The sequence below is a fragment of the Carcharhinus amblyrhynchos genome, chromosome 6, assembly GCF_965287045.1.
Source record: "Carcharhinus amblyrhynchos chromosome 6, sCarAmb.v2.hapA, whole genome shotgun sequence".
In the NCBI taxonomy this organism is placed as follows: Eukaryota; Metazoa; Chordata; class Chondrichthyes; order Carcharhiniformes; family Carcharhinidae; genus Carcharhinus; species Carcharhinus amblyrhynchos.
This window is the reverse complement of record NC_137329.1, coordinates 57,199,635-57,218,614: the sequence shown is the minus strand read 5'-3', so window position 1 is coordinate 57,218,614 and position 18,980 is coordinate 57,199,635. Positions and strand designations below refer to the sequence as shown.

The 18,980-nt window shown below is 46.8% G+C and overlaps 1 protein-coding gene across 1 annotated transcript in view; it reads right to left on the bottom strand.

The window, feature by feature from the left end:
• Positions 1-18,980, bottom strand: part of prr5l (proline rich 5 like) — a 120,507-nt gene that overhangs the window by 41,875 nt on the left and 59,652 nt on the right. The window contains exons 5-6 of the mRNA XM_080190500.1: positions 9,672-9,729; positions 3,758-3,849 (exon numbers count right to left, since the gene is read on the bottom strand). Coding sequence (XP_080046626.1) covers positions 3,758-3,849; positions 9,672-9,729 — 150 coding nt within the window. The remainder of the gene's footprint in view (positions 1-3,757; positions 3,850-9,671; positions 9,730-18,980) is intronic.

Genomic DNA, 18,980 nt, shown 5'->3' with positions numbered 1-18,980 from the left:
GGAGAAGGCCATCTAGCCCTTTGAGCCTGCCCCGCCATTCAATAAGATCATGGCTGATTTGAAGTGGATCAGTTCCACTTTCCCGCTTTCTCCCCATAACCCTTAATTCCCTTGTCTATCAGAAACCTATCTACCTGTGACTTAAATATATTTAGCGAGGTAGCTTCCACCACTTCAACGGGCAGAGAATTCCAGAGATTCACCACCCTTTGAGTGAAGAAGTTCCTCCTCAACTCCATTCTAAACTGCACCCCCCCCTTATCTTGAGGCTGTGCCCTCAAGTCCTGCTGTCCTTTCTGAGCGGGGAGAATCTCTTTACCTCTACCCTATCCATCCCTTTCATTATCTTATACGTCTCTATAAGATCCCCCCTCATCCTTCTAAACTCCAACAAGTACAGACTCAGTCTATTTAGTCTCTCTTCATAGTCCAACCCCCTCATCTCCAGTATCAGCCTAGTGAACCTCCTCTGCACTCCCTCCAAGGCCAAAATATCCTTGCGCAAGTGCGGTGACCAAAACTGCACACAGTACTCCAGCTGCGGCCTCACCAGTGCCCTGTACAGTTGCAGCAAGACCTCCCTACTTTTATATTCTATCCCCCTCGCTATAAAGGCCAGCATCCCATTTGCCTTCTTGATCACCTGCTGCACCTGCAGACTGGGTTTTTGCAACTCGTGCACAAGGACCCCCAGGTCCCTCTGCACCGTAGCATGCTACAGCTTTTCACCCTTTAAATAGTAATCCTTCCTACTATTATTTCTGCCAAAATGGATAACCTCACACTTGCTAACATTGTACTCCATCTGCCAGGTCCTCGCCCACTCGCTCAGCCTATCTAGATCCCTCTGCAGACTTTCCACACCCTCCGCACAATTTGCTTTTCCACTCATCTTTGTGTCATCAGCAAATTTCGTTGCCCTACACTCAGCCCCCTCCTCCAGATCATCTAAATAAATGGTAAATAACTGAAACCCCAGCACCGATCCCTGCGGCACTCCACTAGTCACCAACCGCCAATCAGAATAGCACCCAATGACACCAACTCTCTGCCTCCTATTAGACAATCAATCCTCTATCCACGCTAACATCTTACCCCCAACTCCATGCCCCCTAACCTTCTGAAGCAAACTTTTGTGCGGCACCTTATCAAACGCCTTTTCAAAATTGAGAAACACCACATCCACCGGTTCCCCTCTGTCTACTGCACTAGTCACATCCTCATAGAAATCCAATAAATTCGTCAAACATGACTTCCCCTTAACAAATCTGTGCTGCGTCTGCTCTATCAAACAATTCTTTTCTAGGTGCCTCGCTATTTCTTCTTCGATGACGGATTTAAGCATTTTTCCAACTATAGACGTTAAACTAACCGGCCTATAATTCCCTGCCTTTTGCCTGCTACCTTTTTTAAACAGCGGCATAACATTAGCCGTTTTCCAATCTTCCGGCAGTTCCCCGGAATCCAGTGAAGTTTGGTAAATAATCACCTCTGCCATTTCCTTCAGAACCCTGGGATGCATTCCATCCGGTCCTGGGGACTTGTCCACCATCAGTCCCGTTAGTCTATCAAGCACTACCTCTCTAGTGACAGTAATGGCATTTAGATCCTCAACTCCTACCAACGTTCTATCTTTAACACCCAACAAACTATTCGCGTCCTCCTCCGTGAAGACCGAGGCAAAAAACTTATTTACGGCCTCCGCCATTTCCTCATCTCCCACCACTAAATCCCTCCCCTCATCCTCTAAGGGTCCAACATTCACTCTAGCCAGCCTCCTCTTCTTTATATATTTGTAAAAACTCTTACTGTCCTTTTTTATATTTAGTGCTAGTTTAGCTTCATAGTCTATCCTTCCTTTCTTTATCAACTTCTTAGTCATTCTTTGTTGATTTTTAAACGTCTCCCAATCTTCTACTCGCCCACTACTTTTAGCCACTCTAAACGCATCAGCTTCTAATTTAGTACTCTCCTTTAATTCCTTTGATAACCATGGTTGATTATCCCTTCTCCTACGATACTTCTTTACCATTGGAATAAATTTCTGCGGAGTACCGAAAAAGATCTCATTAAAGATCCTTCACTGTTCCTCAGCAGTCCTACCGACCAATCTGCGCCCCATCTGTGTCCATATTATTATGGACCTCCTACCTCTGCAAACCTTGAATAATGGTGAGGAGCATTGTAACCGAGGTTTGTTCTTCTTCACCCTGCACCTCTGTAATGGGCACTTACAGTGAGAACCTTTGAGTTGTGACTCGGAGCAGGAGGCTTGGCTGATTTTTCCCTCCAAGGCCATGTGTGGTGAGGCCAATTGTAACTTTCCTTCAACCAACCAAACTCCTCCCAATAACCAAACTCTGTATAGGCCCAGGACTGAACTGGACCTTCCTGTCCATTGTGGCTCAGTAGCTTCATGGAAAAAAAACAAATGAGGGTCGGGGGTGGGGGGGTCATTAAATTTGGATTGCATGTGTAATATTTAGAGTTTCATATTGTGATATTTCTGACTACAGGCCATTGATGAGACGACACTGGAGTAATGTGTACAGTTTTGATCTCCTTACCTAAGGAATGACATGCTTGCTGTGGAGGGAGATTCACTAGTCTGGTTCCTGAGATGTGTAGATTGTTTGACGAGGAGAGGCTGAGTAGACTGACGGATATTCCCTGGTGTCCCTAATGTCTGATCCATTATAATTCATTTTTCAGGAGTTTTGCCTGAATGTTTGCAGAATTGGCTTCAAGAGGACACTAGTGTTTGTTCAATGGACCTCGCATTGAATCTGAAGGGTGTGGCGGAGGCATTGCAGATGGAATTTCCCTAGCACTGATATCCAGCTCACTGCTTTACAGGAATGTGGTGAGGACAACTGGTCTGTACACCAGGGGTGGAATTTTCCCCAAAACACAAAGCCTCATAACAGTGAGAATACCACCACGGGTGAAATATGAGAGTTACCCTGAACAAAAGGATAATGGAACAATGTTGAGTCACATTTGCATGAAAACATCAACTGAGGTGTTGTTTTACTTCCCTGAGTATATTTCTATCCCACCTTTTCTGGTTGTTTGTGGCTCTATGCACAATTGTTATTACTGGGAGGGTGGTGGAGGCGGGGATGCCTTACATCCTTTAAAAAGTACCTGGACAAGTACTTGGCACACCATAACATTCAAGGCTATGGGCCAAGTGCTGGTAAATAGGATTAGGTGGGCAGGTCAGGACCTTTCATGCAGCGGTGCTGACTTAATGGGCTGAAGGGCCTCCACTGCACTGTAATAATTTGTGATTCTTTGATCCTGTGAATCACCCATATTGCCATTCTTTTATGTATGACCTTAATCAGTCACTATTCACACAGGGAAATCACCGCCAGAGCCAATATCATAACACATGCTCACACATGCATACACACCCATGCACAGAGAGGCAGACCTACACATACCAGTGTGGAAATCATGTACACACACAACAGGCACACATTACATTTCCCAACAGTTGTGACTAGGCTGCGGTCAGGAATGTCGGATCTGTTCCCTTTCCCTGATTCAATATGCATATTACACTGCCGTTACTGCCATGACTGAGATCATTGGACTCAGCGCTACCCAAATATCAAATCGGGGCCTTGGTCTTCTTCAACTCAAGGTTCTTGAGGCCCCAGCCAGCCTGTTTGCCTCTACTGAGTGTCCAGTGGAAACAGATCACACCACACCAACAATAGCCTTTGCCTGATGGATCATCAATATTTACCTGCACGGGGTAAAATATGGCCTGTAACATGGGTAGGATTTCAGTGAAGAAATTGTCCCAACTTCTGGTTAAAGCTTCCAAAAGATTTTCACCTGAGAACAAATGAAGAAAGAATTGAGCAATTGTGAATGGTAGTAAATCTCTAATGAGAACTGCTGAATGGTAAGCAAGGTTCATCTAATTAAACAATTATTTCTAAATGAAGGAAGCCAGTGTTGAAGAACGTAATTTTCCCCCTAATTTATTCCTCCTGATCTTTGATGAGTTATAACACTACCTAAAGACAAGGTAAGTTTGCCGAGGTACCTTGTAACCTAAATCCAGGCTAACATTTCAGTACAATAGTGAGGGGGTGCTGCAGTGTTGGAAGTGCTGCAGGTGTATCTGACAGGTTGGAATGTTGAACTGAGGCACTGACCTCCCTCTCAGGATCATAAAAGTTCCTTTGGTACTACTTCAAAGAACAGCAGGGGATCTAGTGATTCTGCCCAGTGATCCAGTCAACTTTATCCCTCAGCCAAAACTGGCAATCTGGTCATTACCACATTTCATTTTGCAATCAGTGCTTCACAGCTTCATAACACTTGAGAGTGTACAGCAGAGATTTAAAGAGCTTTACCTGGGGATGTTGCCTGGGCTGGAGGATTTTAGTGAAGTATAAGATTGGACAGGCAAGGATTGTTTTCTCTGGAACAGAGGCAGAGGAAAGATCTAAATATTTAACATTGAGTGCTGGTTAGGACAGCTCTATTCTGCTGGGCTGACACATCCAAAATGAGAAGGGATTTAGAGAAAGGCCTAGGAGGGTTAGAGAGGATTCAAGGAGAATCTTTTTCATCCAGAGATGAGGCCCTGGAACTCACTGCCTGAAATAGTGATAAAGGAAGAAACAATTAAAAATATTTGGAAATGTACCTGAAGTGCTGTAACCTACAAGGCTATGAACCAAGAACTGGATAGAGGGATTAGATTGTTTGGCTACTTGTCAACCAATGTGAACACAAGGGCCAAATGGCGTCCATCCATGCAATAAATTTCTATGACTCTATGAAAGCTTGATGTGTGTGAATTGGCTACTAATTTTCTGCATTACAACAATGGCTACATTTCACGAGCACATCACTGTTTATGAAGGTGCCCTGGGTCATCCTGGGTTGTGAAAAGTGCTAAATCAATGTAGGCTTTACTTTAGATACAAGTCTTTTGTGACCTGAACACTTCCTACTGCAACAGAGGCTCAGTTCTATTGACTTCATTACAATTCCTGTAACCTCTTTGGGGTAGACAGTTCTGTGTAATGTTGGACTGTGGGTTTGAATCCATTAGGAAGAAAGTTGGGTCTGCACTAAGCTTCCAGCTGACATGTGGGTGACACTTCCTGCAACTCCCACATGCCATGTTTTGCAGAGATGTACCAACATTGGATGGCAGCGGGATCATCCAGTCCCACTGCTGTCAATGGGGTTTGCATCCTCTGCTGCCGGGAAACCAATTTGTGGGAGCAGAGGTCACTGTCGGACGAACTGGAAGATCCCACCAGCAGGAACGGCTGGAAGTCAAGCCCACAATATAGGGCAGAATATTTGAGATGATGGGGGTCTCAGGGTGAGCAGAGGGATGGAAACAGGGGGAAATTGAGGTTTAATTGGAGAGGTGTGGGGGTGGGGAGGGAGCCTGATGTTAAAAGGAGACTGCTAATGGAGGCCTTCCCTCCAGGGCCTGAACCGAGTTAATTTTTGAGCTTTCCCCCATACCTCGGAACTCCTCCTGCCAGCCTGAAAATTGAGGTTGCGAAGGGAATGGCCTGTAAGTGGTCAATAGTTGGTCACCTGAGTGCCTCAATGGAGACCACGGATGATTGGGCTGGCTTGGGCCACCTGACCTAGGTGGGTGGCATTGCTCCTTCACAGCGCCAGGGAGCTGGGTTCAATTCCAGCCTTGGGTCACTGTCTGTGTGGAATTTACACATTTTCTCTATATCTGCAACGGTTTCCTTTGGGTGCTCTGGTTTCCTCCTATAGTCCAAAGATGAGCGGGTTAGGTTGATTGGCCATGCTAAATTGACCCTGAGTGTCAGGGGGATCAGCAGGAGGTTACAGGGATAAGGCCTGGGTGGGATTGTTGTTAGTGCAGTCTCGATGGGCCAAATGCCTTTCTGTGCACTGTAGGGATTCTATGATTCTATGAAAATTGTAGAGAAGTTGGGATAAGTGAGAACCCAGTGAGAAGGCCCTCTGAAAATCTTACGCTTATGCCCCCAGCCTACAAACCTGCCCACTGTCAACTCATCATTATAAGATGGATTAGAAGTCACAATTAAAAAGACTGTCGTATAAACACACTGCAGACCTATTAAAAGTACACATGCTCATCACGACTGACAATATGTTTGGTCAATATCTGACAAGCACGATTAGTAACTAGAGGCTGGAAAGCTAGAGTGGCCCAAAGAAGCAGAGTGGAATTCATCCTGTGATTGCTACTGGCAGTTATCATTTGATCATAATGATGAGTCAATCTTTTCCGAATCAGCAACCCATCCATTATAATGATGACAATGATTAGAAGAGGATAGGGCTATAACACTGGTTGTACTCCATCTCTAATCACAGTCTTGTGGAGCACCAGAAAACTATTCATCCTCTGTGCTTACAAAGACTGGCATTGCTTGTAATGGAATTCAGGGTTGTTTCCAGTCTGGGTCCCAGTTCTCTCCAGATGTCCGCCCAAATCCTACCTTTCCATAAACTGCCCGAGTGATGGAACGACTTGTAGACCCGGTGCTTTTTATTTCCTGTGCTTGTGGGTGGCTGGTGTTACATTCAATATGCACTCGCCTCAGCAGCATTTTAAACATGGGCATGACTAATATTGACTTTACAAATTCAGTCCACAGTAGACATTGTTGCGTGGAACAGCGGCCCGCTTTTGTACACTGAGCAGAATGCATTGTTTATGGGCACATTTGCCAACCTCATTTTACACTCGTGCTCATCATTATACCGTTACTCTTACACTCAGTGCTATTTATCAGATAAATAATATCCTTAGTTTGATTGTAACCTCATGTTGCTTCATACTGAACTGAATGAAATACATTCACATGATATGAGGGTGGGAGCGGCTGCATCGGCACAAGTTCTAGCCCTACTCGTCTTTTTAATCCTTTTTTTTATCCTGATGCACAACCCATAATTAATTGTTTGATCTTGATTTTTGTAATTCATGCTCTGTTTCTGGAAGATCCTGGCTGGACTTTGGTGACAAGGAGTTAAGTCAAAGAAGTCCTCATTTGATTGAGGTAGTTGGAGACAGCCAGGGTGGGGTCTAGTTTGCAGTGGTGGTTTCACCGGTGAGCGGGCCCACGCAGTGGCAGTGCTGTAGGCATCAAGATGGCTGCCATTGTAACCCCGGGTAGTCAGGGACCTTGGCTGGACAGTGTCCTGAGCACCCTGGCAATGCCAACCTGGGAGGGCCTGTCTGTAAGGGAGAGCCTGAATGGTGTGAGGCCTTTAGTGACCCCATAGTGGGATGTCACTCACTTGGTTGGGGGGAGTGGGATGGGGGGTAGCGCTGGTACTGGCCATTGGGGGTAGGGGTGTAGTAGGGGTGCCTGATGCCGGCGATAGGGGGGAGGGGCATTATTGCCAGTGAGAAAAGGCGGGGGGGGGGTGGGGTGGTTTCTGTTGCGTTATTCTGAGATCAGGGTGCCCTTTAAGAACAGTGACCTAGTCAGAGAAGCCAAACTTGCCGGCGTTTTTTGGTTCCTCACATCTCATTCACAATGCAAATCAGCCCAAAGTCCAAAAAATATTTTGAAGTGTGGGTGGATTACAATCAGGAGAGCGCTGGCGCTCCTGATGGGAATTGCACCTATTTCCCACTGGAGACCTCTCGTCTCGCGTGCTCCGCTGCTGCTGCCAGCGAGAGCAGAGAACTTGGCGCTCAGCCAACTCTCTGTCCCCTGCGGCAGGAGCAGAAAATCCCAGCTGCAGAAATGTTTTTGGGAGAATGGCGCCCAATGTCTTTTCTCCTGCCAGGAGTGTATGGTCTATGAGCACAGAGGCATTTGTCCCTGTTATCCTGTGAAAATCAGGATTGTCGATATATTTCCTCTGATGATATTCGTCCACCAGCGTGCTAGACAACAATGGGACGAAGGAGGCTTTAGTTTAATGTGCATTAGTGTTCGATTTGGGTTTTGGTGCGTGTTACTGGGGGGAGTGGGCTGGGTATGGGGGAGGTGTACCCACTCTGCTTCAGTCCCTGTGTCACATTCTAATTCTTGAGTTTCAGTGTTTGCAATATGGAAGGGTTTAGGGTTGGTTTGCAGCTCTCCTTTCTAATAGCGAGCATGCTGAGTTGGTTGTATAACATGATGGTTGTGTGGTATTTACCTGTGTTTTAATGCGTTATAATCCTTGCATTTACACTGAGGGGGCATATTTTTGATACCCTTCACTTTATTTATAGATGAGTTGTGCCACAGCATGGCAGCTGCTTGATATAGAGGTGGTTGGTATAATCTTATAAGTCCTCATTGGGGGTGAGGAGCATCCCCATTAGAACTATTGGTGCCACGTTTTTCTTTTGCACTTCTGTTATTTTGGGATTCAGGAATCCTTGCTCGTTTCCTCTGAAGTTACAGACAGATCATGTATCCAGAAAGGACCAAGTTATTTTTTCTGACATTGGTGCCTCTGGTATTGTTGGAATATGGGATATATGTACTGTGCACACCCAGGCATTGTCAGCTAATCCTGGAATATCTGGCCTTTCTTAGGTTGGTCTCATATAGTTTATGCGGGTAGTGACAGTGGTTACCTGATCACATGGCTCATGAATGTACAGTGCACATATCATCTTATTGTTAGGATTTTTTTGATGAAGGGAAATGTATCGAATCTTGTTGATGGCAGGGCCCATAAGGTGCCTCTGGGGTGCACAGAAATAGGGGCAGTATTTGTTCTGTTCAACATACAAGAGTAATGCAAGTGTTCTTAGCCTGTCAGTCCTTATTCTAATTCTACTTAGGTTCTAGCGTCGTTAATTCTAGTTTAGGTTGACTAAGTAGGTTAGGGCAGTCACAACTGTGTTTATCTGGGTCAGGTGGAGGGTATGCTGGGTGGGGGAGTATGTCATTCTCCCTCAAGATGTCCCCTTTTGGGAGCTTCTGGGCTACTCTCCTTCTCAAGACTTAGTTCCCCAGGGTTTGTAGTATTCTGTAGTATTAGGGCCCTAATTGCAAGTGTTTCAGTTCAGCATTGTTAGTGTCTTTCTTCAATTGGAGGTTAGGCTGCAGAAGAGTAGGTTGCCCTCTTCCAAGTGGTCTTATTTAGGGACTTCCAGACTGTCCTCCTTCTTGAGGCTTGGGCATCCTTGGGGTCAGTATCCTGGTTATGAGGTTCTGCTCTTGATATTCTTTTTGTGAAAGAGTACAGTTAGATCACATCTGGCATGCATTGGCTAATCCTGGTGTTCCTCTCTCTCTGGGGCTTCCTCTCTTTATCTGGATAGGTAATGTGCTGATACAGTATCTGATTAGTTATATTTCATTCTAGAGGATTTCCTTTTTCTTGTTGGGAAGAAGAGAATCATATCTGTCCCCAAGATATCCCATTATGGATATCCTGATGGTTTTCTTCTCCTTGTCAGTGGGGTTTCTTTGGTGGGAAATGGTTTAAGTTTTCCAGTGATGATGGGGTTGGGACAGTTAAAACAGAATGGCCAAGCCTGCACATCTTTGTACTGTGGGAGGAAACTGAAGCACCCGGAGGAAACCCACGCAGACATGGAGAGAACGTATAAACTCCACACAGACAGTCACCCAAGGCTGGGTCCCTGGCACTGTGAAGCAACAAGGCTAATCACTGTGCCACCTTCACTCCCTTCTTTTTGCAGAAATCATACTGACCTTCACAGACTCGCACCTTTTCTTCCATCAAGATCAAGCCTTTGGACAGAAGGTGGTTCTACCAACGAGAAAAGAAAGAGAACATCTGAAAATTGAAAGGAATATCACGCCGGATATAACAGTAAATTGCTTCACCCATACAAATCTGCATTCTACAGGATGAAGAATCGGAGAGTTCACCTGGAGCCTTGCCCAGTATTTGTCCCTCAAACAACATCCCAAAAACTTCAAAGATACTTAATTGGCTGTTAAGCGCTTTGAGGTCATGAAAGGTGCTATATAAATGCAGGTATATTCTTCTTTTCCCATTCATTGCTGTTTGTGGGAGTTTGCAGCGTGCAAATTGGCTGCCGCACTTTCTACTTCATGACAGTGACAGCAAGTTTGGAAAGTAGTTCACTGGCTGGAAGATGCTTTGAGATACCCAGTGGTTGAGAAAAGTACTTCATAAAAGCAAGTCATTCTTTCTTTATAAAACAGATTACCTGGTTGTTTTATCTCAGTTGCTGTTTTGTGGGCATTTACTATGTGAAAATTGACTCTAAGGTTAGGGTTTTAAGTAAGGCTATTTAACAATAGTGATACCACTTAAAAAATACTTCAGTTGCAGTAAAAAGCTTCGGAATGTCCTGAGATCATAAAATTCGCTATATTGATGCAAATCTGTAAAAGACTATTTGTTGATCCAAAATATAAGAAGCCTAATCAGGAGGAAACCAGTGAGGGGAGAGCATTCAGGGAATGGTGATCACAATTTACTTTAAAATAATGGTTATGAGGAGGTGTGGAAAGGTGAAAGTATAGATTGGATAGAGGCCACCTATGAGAGAATGAGGATGCAGCAAAGAAAGATAAACTGGAGTTAAATGTTGACAAAGAGCTAGAAGAAAACTGATCATATTTAGAGGAGGGATCAACAGAGTTTAGGAGTATGGTGGCAGACCTGAATTGACAAGAAACTGAGAATAGAAACTGACCTTCCAAAATGCTGCTGAAACTGCACTGAAACTCAGATCGGAAACTAAAAGATCTGGTAGACAAACCCATCAGAGCTCAGTAGAAGTTGATAAGTTAACTGGTGCACTTCCTGTAGGCCCAGGACAACATGGTTAGATACAGAAGCTGAGATAAGCAAAGGCTGGATTTTCGGTCCCATTTGGGTGATTTGTGCTCTGGATATTTTCCTGCCAACCCTGAAACAAGCGCAGAAGCTGCCATGTTGCCAAAAGGCCAACAATAAAATGAAAAACGGCCCCTCAGCCCTCACCCCTCACCCCTCCTCACCTGCATATTTTCCACCCCCATCTATGTCACCCTATTCCTCATACCCACCATCCCATTGTCCCCACACTGCCATGCCAACCTATAGAACCCCTACAGTGCAGAAGAAGGCCATTCAGCCCATCGAGCCTGCACAGACTCTCTGACAGAGCATCTTACCTGGATCCACCCTCCCAGCCGCTCTAAGGGGTCTCAGCTTTCCATGGAGCAATCTAGTCAGTTGCACTCCCCTTCTGGAACCTCATACCCCTTCAAATCCCTGTCCAGTTTCTTTTTGAAATCATTGATTGTTTCCACTTCCACCACCCTGGTTGGCAGCAAGATCCAGATCATAACCACTCACTGTGCAAAAGAAAGTTCCTCTTCACATGTTGCTACCAACTCTTTTAACTGTGGGATGTAAATATGCTCTGAAACATGGCTAGCTATAAAATTATAACCAAAAATCCAAGCTATCAGAGCTAATTAGCTATGATCTTACTGAATGGCAGAACAGGGCTGACGGGCTGCTCCTATTCCTTATAATCACGGTCTCATGAGGACAAAGTACCTTTCAGCTACGCTCATTCCTCTCACTCAAAGCAACTCCATCTGAGAAGCCAACACTCACCCTCATCCTATCTTGTATCTATGCCTCACCGTCGCCCTCTACAAGTGGTGACCTCTTTTCCTCTCCATTCATGCCACTTCCGTCACTCACATCTCTCTGCTTTCTCTCCTCGCAAGCGAGCACAAAGCTGGCAAGAGGCAGAGATGAGAATTGTGAGGAGGGAAGATGGTGGTGTGACGGTGGGGAGGAGGGGGAAGTGTGAGGTGATGGGGCGTTGGCCCTTATTGACCACTGTTAATGTGTGTGCCCACTTGCTCTGCGGGGAAGGATGTCATGTTCCAGGGGGCTGTTGATGTCTATAACGATCTGCCATGGTCGGACATGCCGAGAGGGCTGACCCTTGCTTTGCCTGCAGGCTCTGTGTTGCGGATCTCGCTCTCTTTGAGTTGGTTCTCAGTATCTGTCCCTTTGGAGGAATGTATGTCTGAGGAGGGGGACAGCTGCTGCCAGTGTTATTGCTGCTGCTGGAGCTGTTGGCAGGTGTGTGGTTTCTGCTTTTGCTCCCCAGCAGAGATGGAGGTTGGAGCAGAATAAGCTGTTCCCACACCGTGGTGAAGGTTAGAAGCGGGGAATGTAGCTAAAGCTGGGTGTTGCACAAGTCAGTGCAAGTATCATCCAAGTAATTAGCCATCATCAGTCAAGTGGTGAAAACTTTCTTTAAACAGTACTTTGATCAGCAGTTGCTCAATGGCCATGGCTGCAGCTCTTCACTGAGTATCCAAACGGCTAGTATTTGGCTTCTTAAAAACTTTTTCATGACAGATGGCAGCAGGCTCCTCATTCACCTTCAACTCTGTGCCGGGGAAAGCAGGCAGAGATCAAGATCCTGTTGGGATCTTTCTCATTCCATTTGATCCAGAACCCACCACCCAATGGCCTCAGAAAATCCACCCTTCACCTCAATTTACACCAATGGAAACGATAGCGGCACGGTGGCACAGTGGCTAGCACTGCTGCCTCACAGCGCCGAGGGCCTGGGCTCAATTCTGGCCACGAGTCACTGTCTGTGGAGTTTGCACATTCTCCCCGTGTCTGCCTGGACGTCCTCCGGGTGCTCCAGTTTCCTCCCACAGTCCGAAAGATGAGCTGGTTAGGTGGATTAGCCGTGGTAAATAGCCCCTTAAGATCAGGGGGATTAGCAGGGTAAATATTTGGGGTTAAGGGATAGGGCATGAGTGGGGTTGTTGTCAGTGCTGGCTCGACAGGTTGAATAGCCTTCTTCTGCACTGTAGGAATTCTATGATCTATGAAAAGTCAAGAGATAAAACAGTTGCGATGGAGAGGAGGCAAACTTAAGAATATTAAGAATGTAATATTGGTTAAGAGTAGGACCTTGTGTGGAGTTGGTATGTAATGTAGTTATGATTTTGTCTAGTTGTTTTCATTTCCAAATAGTCAGCATCCAGCCATTAGTCACATCCAGTGCTACAGCCATCTCTAATTATTTATGTCACTGTGGAGAGAGAGTCAGCGCTGCCAAGTGTAAAGACTACAACCAGGGCACATTACGAGGAGCCTGAAATGTCTAATTTGTTTAGAACGAGTCCACAAACAGAACCAAAGAAACAAAGACCATACTGTGTTTGATTGAAGCAACAGAACAAAGAAAGCGAGTCTGTGAGATGGAAGTAAACAAATGCAAAAGTGTGCGTGTGGTTTGGTCAAAAGGTCACGTTCTTATTGAGGATCTCTGCTCTGTGGTCAAACCAAAAGCTTCAGCAGTTATTTTTCAAATGGTATCTTTTAAGAACATAAGAACATAAGAAATAGGAGCAGGAGTAGGCCAACTAGCCCTTCGAGCCTGCCCCGCCATTCAATAAGATCATGGCTGATCTGTCGTGGCTCAGCTCCACATTCCCGCCCTCTCCCCATAACCCTTAATCCCCTCTCTTATCAAAAACCCATCAACCCGCGTCTTAAAAATATTTAGCGAGGTAGCCTCCACCACTTCAACAGGCAGAGAATTCCAGAGATTCACCACCCTTTGAGTGAAGAAGTTCCTCCTCAACTCCGTTCTAAACCGGCCCCCCTTTATCTTGAGGCTGTGCCCCCTAGTCCTACTGTCTTTTTTGAGCGGGAAGAGTCTCTCCACCTCTATCCTATCCATCCCATTCATCATCTTATACGTCTCAATAAGATCTCCCCTCATTCTTCTAAACTCTAACGAGTACAAGCCTAATTTATTCAACCTCTCCTCATAGCTCAACCCCCTCAACTCTGGCATCAGCCTAGTAAACCTCCTCTGCACTCCCTCCAAGGCCAAAATATCCTTGCATAAGTACGGCGCCCAAAACTGCACACAGTAGTCCAGCTGCGGCCTCACCAATGCCCTATACAGCCGCAGCAAGACCTCCCTACTTTTATATTCAATCCCCCTCGCTATGAAGGACAGCATCCCATTCGCCTTCCTGACCACCTGCTGCACCTGCAAGCTGGGTTTTTGCGACTCACGCACAAGGACCCCGAGGTCCCTCTGCACCATCGCCTGCTGCAGTTTTTCTCCACGTAAGTAATAATCCTTCCTACCATTATTCCTACCAAAGTGGACCACCTTGCACTTGCCAACATTAAATCCCATTTGCCATTTCCTGGCCCATTCGCCCAGCCTATCTAGATCCTTCTGTAGACTCTCCCCACCCTCCGCACAATTTGCCTTTCCACCAATTTTGGTGTCATCAGCAAATTTCGACACCCTACACTCGGTTCCCTCCTCCAGATCATCTATATAAATGGTAAATAGCTGAGGCCCCAGCACCGACCCCTGGGGCACTCCACTAGTCACCATCCGCCAATCCGAATAGCACACATTGACCCCCGCTCTCTGCCTCTTATTTGACAACCAGTCCTCTATCCACGCTAACACCCTACCCCCAACTCCATGCCCCCTTACCTTCTGCAATAACCTCTTGTGAGGTACCTTGTCAAACGCCTTCTGAAAATCCAGAAAGACCACATCCACCAGCTCTCCTCTATCCACCGCCCTAGACACATCCTCATAGAACTCCAGTAAATTTGTCAGACACGACTTCCCTTTAACGAAACCGTGCTGCATCTGCTCTATCAAGCAATTCCCCTCAAGATGCCTCGCTATTTCCTCCTTGATGACGGATTCTAACATTTTACCTATAACAGACGTTAAACTAACAGGCCTATAATTCCCCGCCTTTTGCCTGGCACCCTTCTTAAACAACGGCGTAACATTAGCCGTTTTCCAATCTTCCGGCACTTCCCCGGAATCCAGCGACGTCTGGAAAATAACCACCAAGGCATCCACTATCACCTCCGCCATTTCTTTCAGGACCCTCGGATGCATTCCATCCGGTCCTGGCGACTTGTCCACAATCAGCCCCTCCAGTCTGTCGAGCACCACCTCTCTAGTAACAGTAATGTCATTGAGACCCTCCAGTCCTACCACCTTTCCATCTCTAACACCCGGCAAATTACTCACGTCCTCCTCCGTGAAGACCGAAACAAAAAAGTTATTCAAGACCTCAGCCATTTCCCCATCCCCACCACTGAGTCCCCCCTCTCATCCTCTAAGGGACCAACGTTCACCCTAGCCAGCCTCTTCCTTTTTATATACTTATAAAAACTCTTGCTATCCTTTTTTATATTAAGCGCTAGCCCAGCTTCATAGTTTCTCCTACCCTTCTTTATCAACTTCTTTGTCAATCTTTGTTGACATCTAAACCTCTCCCAATCCTCTTCTCGCCCACTACTCTTAGCTACTCTAAACGCCTCCGCTTTTAATTTAACACTTTCCTTCACCTCTTTCGTTATCCACGGCTTATTACCTCTCCTCCTACGGTTCTTTTTGACCATCGGAATAAATTTCTGCTGAGCACCAAGAAAGATCTCCTTAAAGATCATCCACTGCTCCTCAGCAGACCTACCTTCCAATGCGCTCCCCCAGTCAACATTCGCCAATTCTTCTCTCATCCTACCGTACTCCCCTCTGTTCAAACGAAGGACGCGTGTCCGGGAACCCACTTTGTCTTCCTCCATCTGCACCAGAAACTCCACCATACAATGATCACTCTCCCCAAGAGGATCCTTCACTGCAAGTTCCCTAATTCTACCCGCCTCATTACATAGCACCAGATCCAAGATAGCTCGCTCCCTCGTCGGCTCCAACACACACTGTTCCAGGAAACTATCCCAGCAGCATTCCAAGAACTCCTCCTCGAGCCCACCACGTCCAACATGGGTCGACCAATCAATATGCAGATTGAAATCCCCCATAACTACGGCCGTCCCATTCCTGCACGCCGCACTTATTTGCGCGTTAACAGCCCGCCCCACTTCCAGATCATTATTCGGGGGCCTATCGACGACACCCACCAGCGTCTTCCTCCCTTTGCTGTTCCTAATCTCTACCCACAACGATTCCACGTTCTGCTCCTTGGCTCCAATATCATCCCTTGCTACCACCCTGATGCTATCCTTAATCAGCAGAGCTACGCCCCCCCCTTTTCCCTCCCGCCTATCCTTCCTAAACACTTGATACCCCTGGACATTCAGCTCCCAGTCCCTGTCACCTTGCAGCCACGTCTCTGTAATGGCCACCAGATCATACCCGTTTGTGCTGATCTGCGCCACCAGCTCATCCACTTTATTCCGAATGCTTTGCGCATTCAGATAAAGTGCCTTCATCCCAGCCTTCACCTGGACCTTATTTGCCGGAACGCCACCAACCATACTCACGCCCCTTACTCCCTCTATTATTGGGACATCCTTGGCCTCTATCCTTACCTGTACCGTCTCCTTAACTTTAGACCCCGTAATGTCACCTACCCTCGCACCCTCCCCCCCCCAATTAGTTTAAAGCCCTGTCTACAGTCTTCTTTACACGATTCGCCAGCACTCTGCTCCCAGCACGGTTCAGACCCACCCCATCCCGCCCGAACAGATCCCACCTACCCCAATACTGGTGCCAATGCCCCATAAATTCAAACCCATTCCTCCCACACCAATCCCTGAGCCACCCATTCACTTCCTTAATCCTATCAACCCTACGCCCGTCTGCACTCGGTTCAGGCAGTAGCCCAGAGATAACCACCTTGTCGGTTCTACTCTTTAATTCCATTCCCAGCTTTTCGTACTCCCTCCCCAGATCCTCAGTTTGCATTTTGCCTACGTCGTCGGCACCCACATGTACCACAACGACCGGATTCTCACCCTCCCACTCCAGGTTCCTCTGCAGCCCAGATGTGACATCCCGGACCCGAGCACCAGGCAGACAACACACCCTTCTGTGCACTTTGTCATTGTGACAAAGGACAGTGTCTATACCCTTCACCCCACTATCCCCAATTACAACTACGTTCCTTTTCCCCTTCTCTTTGCCTACGTCCTGCTGCATCACTGTACTGTGTGCAGTCTGCTCACCAACCTCACCTCCCTCGTCCTCGTCCAGACTGGAAGCAAGAACCTCAAACCTGTTATGCAGCTTGAGAGTCTGAGGCCTCCTCTCCCCACCCTCCTTCCTCCTCTTAGCAGCCCCCTCTTGTTCCTGACCCTTAGAGTTAGCCAGTCTAGGGGGGGTAGATGTCTCTTGCACCCCATTGACAGTGGCATCCTTTCTCCCCCGATGAGCCTCAGTGTCCGTAGCTCAGAGGCCAGCTCATCCACCTTCAGCTGGAGCTCCTCCAGCAACCTGCACTTACTGCAGACATGGTCACTGGGAAGGACCCTGGGGTCCGCCAGTTCCCACATCATACAGAAACCACACATCACATGCCCCTCCATTATTCACTGTAGTAATGTTGAAAATTTCCACACGAACTCACCTGGCCCCTTTTGTCTCCAGCCCTTTTATTTTTCTTCCTTTTGGAAGATTCCTGAATGCCAAATTTACTCTTGACTGTCCCAGCTGATCTTGGCAGTTCCAATGGCTCATGGTAGTGATGTGCACCTAACTGCTGCTTTTCCACAGGCTCTGCTCTTAACCATTGCCTGAGAGATGGCGTGAGAAAACCCCACTGCGTACCAGCGATGTCATTTTTTAAGTAAATCAGTCATTGGAGCCCGACTGCCATTTCTGAGCCGAAGACTCAAGTGGGAAAGCTGGATGATTCAGCAGGAGACTGGGATACATCCGATCTCCAGACATTCATTGGAAACACTGCATCTAGTTCCCGAGTTAGAATTCCCCACATAACTTCCAGCAAGGTGGCTCATGGATTTGAAACCAATATTCTTTAGGGATGTGTCTGCTCCCTGTCTCTGCACTGGGTGTTTTAAGTATCCTTTGTTCCCGACAGGAGGAACTCAGAAACATTAGTGGGAAAGGAGGGGAAAAGATACAAACCTCTGTCATAGATCATAGAACCCAACAGTACAAACAGGCCATTTGACCCATTGTATCTGCACCAACTCTCTGACACAGTATCTTAGCCAGGCCCTCTCCCCCTGCCTTGTACCCGTATTCCCATACATTTCCCAAGGCTAATCCATCTAATTTACACATCTTGGGACAATTCAGCATGGCCAATCTATCTAACCAGCACATCTTTTGGACTGTGGGAGGAAATTGAAACACCCGGAGGAAACCCATGCAGACACAGGGAGAACATGTAAACTCCACACAGGCAGTCACCTGAGGCTGGAATTGAACCCGGGTCCCTGGTGCTGTGAGGCAGAAGTGCTAATCACTGTGCCATCGTGTTGTCCATCAAGCCTGTCCCATTCAAAACATTTTACCTGCTCCATTCAAAGAACAAAAAACAATACAGCACAGGAAACAGGCCCTCCAAGCCTGTGCCACTCATTGGTCCAACTAGACCATTTGTTTGTATCCCTCCATTCCTGGTCTGCTCATGTGACTATCCAGGTAAGTCTTAAACAACCTTCATGTGTCTGCTTCCACCACCCTACTTGGCAGTGCATTCCAGGCCCCCACCACCCTCTGTGTAAAAAACGTCCCTCCGATATCTGAGTTATACCTCGTCCCTCTCACCTTGAGCCTGTGACCCCTCGTGATCGTCGCCTCCAACCTGGGAGAAAGCTTCCCACTGCTCACCCTATCTACACCCTTCATAATTTTATACACCTCTATTAGGTCTCCCCTTATTCTCCGTCTTTCCAGGAAGAACAACCCTAGTTTACACAATCTCTCCTCATAGCTAAGACCCTCCATACTAGGCAACATCCTGGTAAACCTCCTCTGCACCCTCTCTAAAGCCTCCACGTCCTTCTGGTAGTGCGGCGACCAGAACTGGACGCAGTACTTCAAATGTGGCCTAACCAACGTTCTATACAACTGTAACATCAGACTCCAGTTTTTATGCTCTATACCCCTTCCTATAAAGGCAAGCATACCATATGCCTTCTTCACCAGCTTCTCCACCTGTGCTGCCACCTTCAAGGATTTGTGAACCTGCGCACCCAGGTCCCTCTGTGTTTCTATACTCATGATG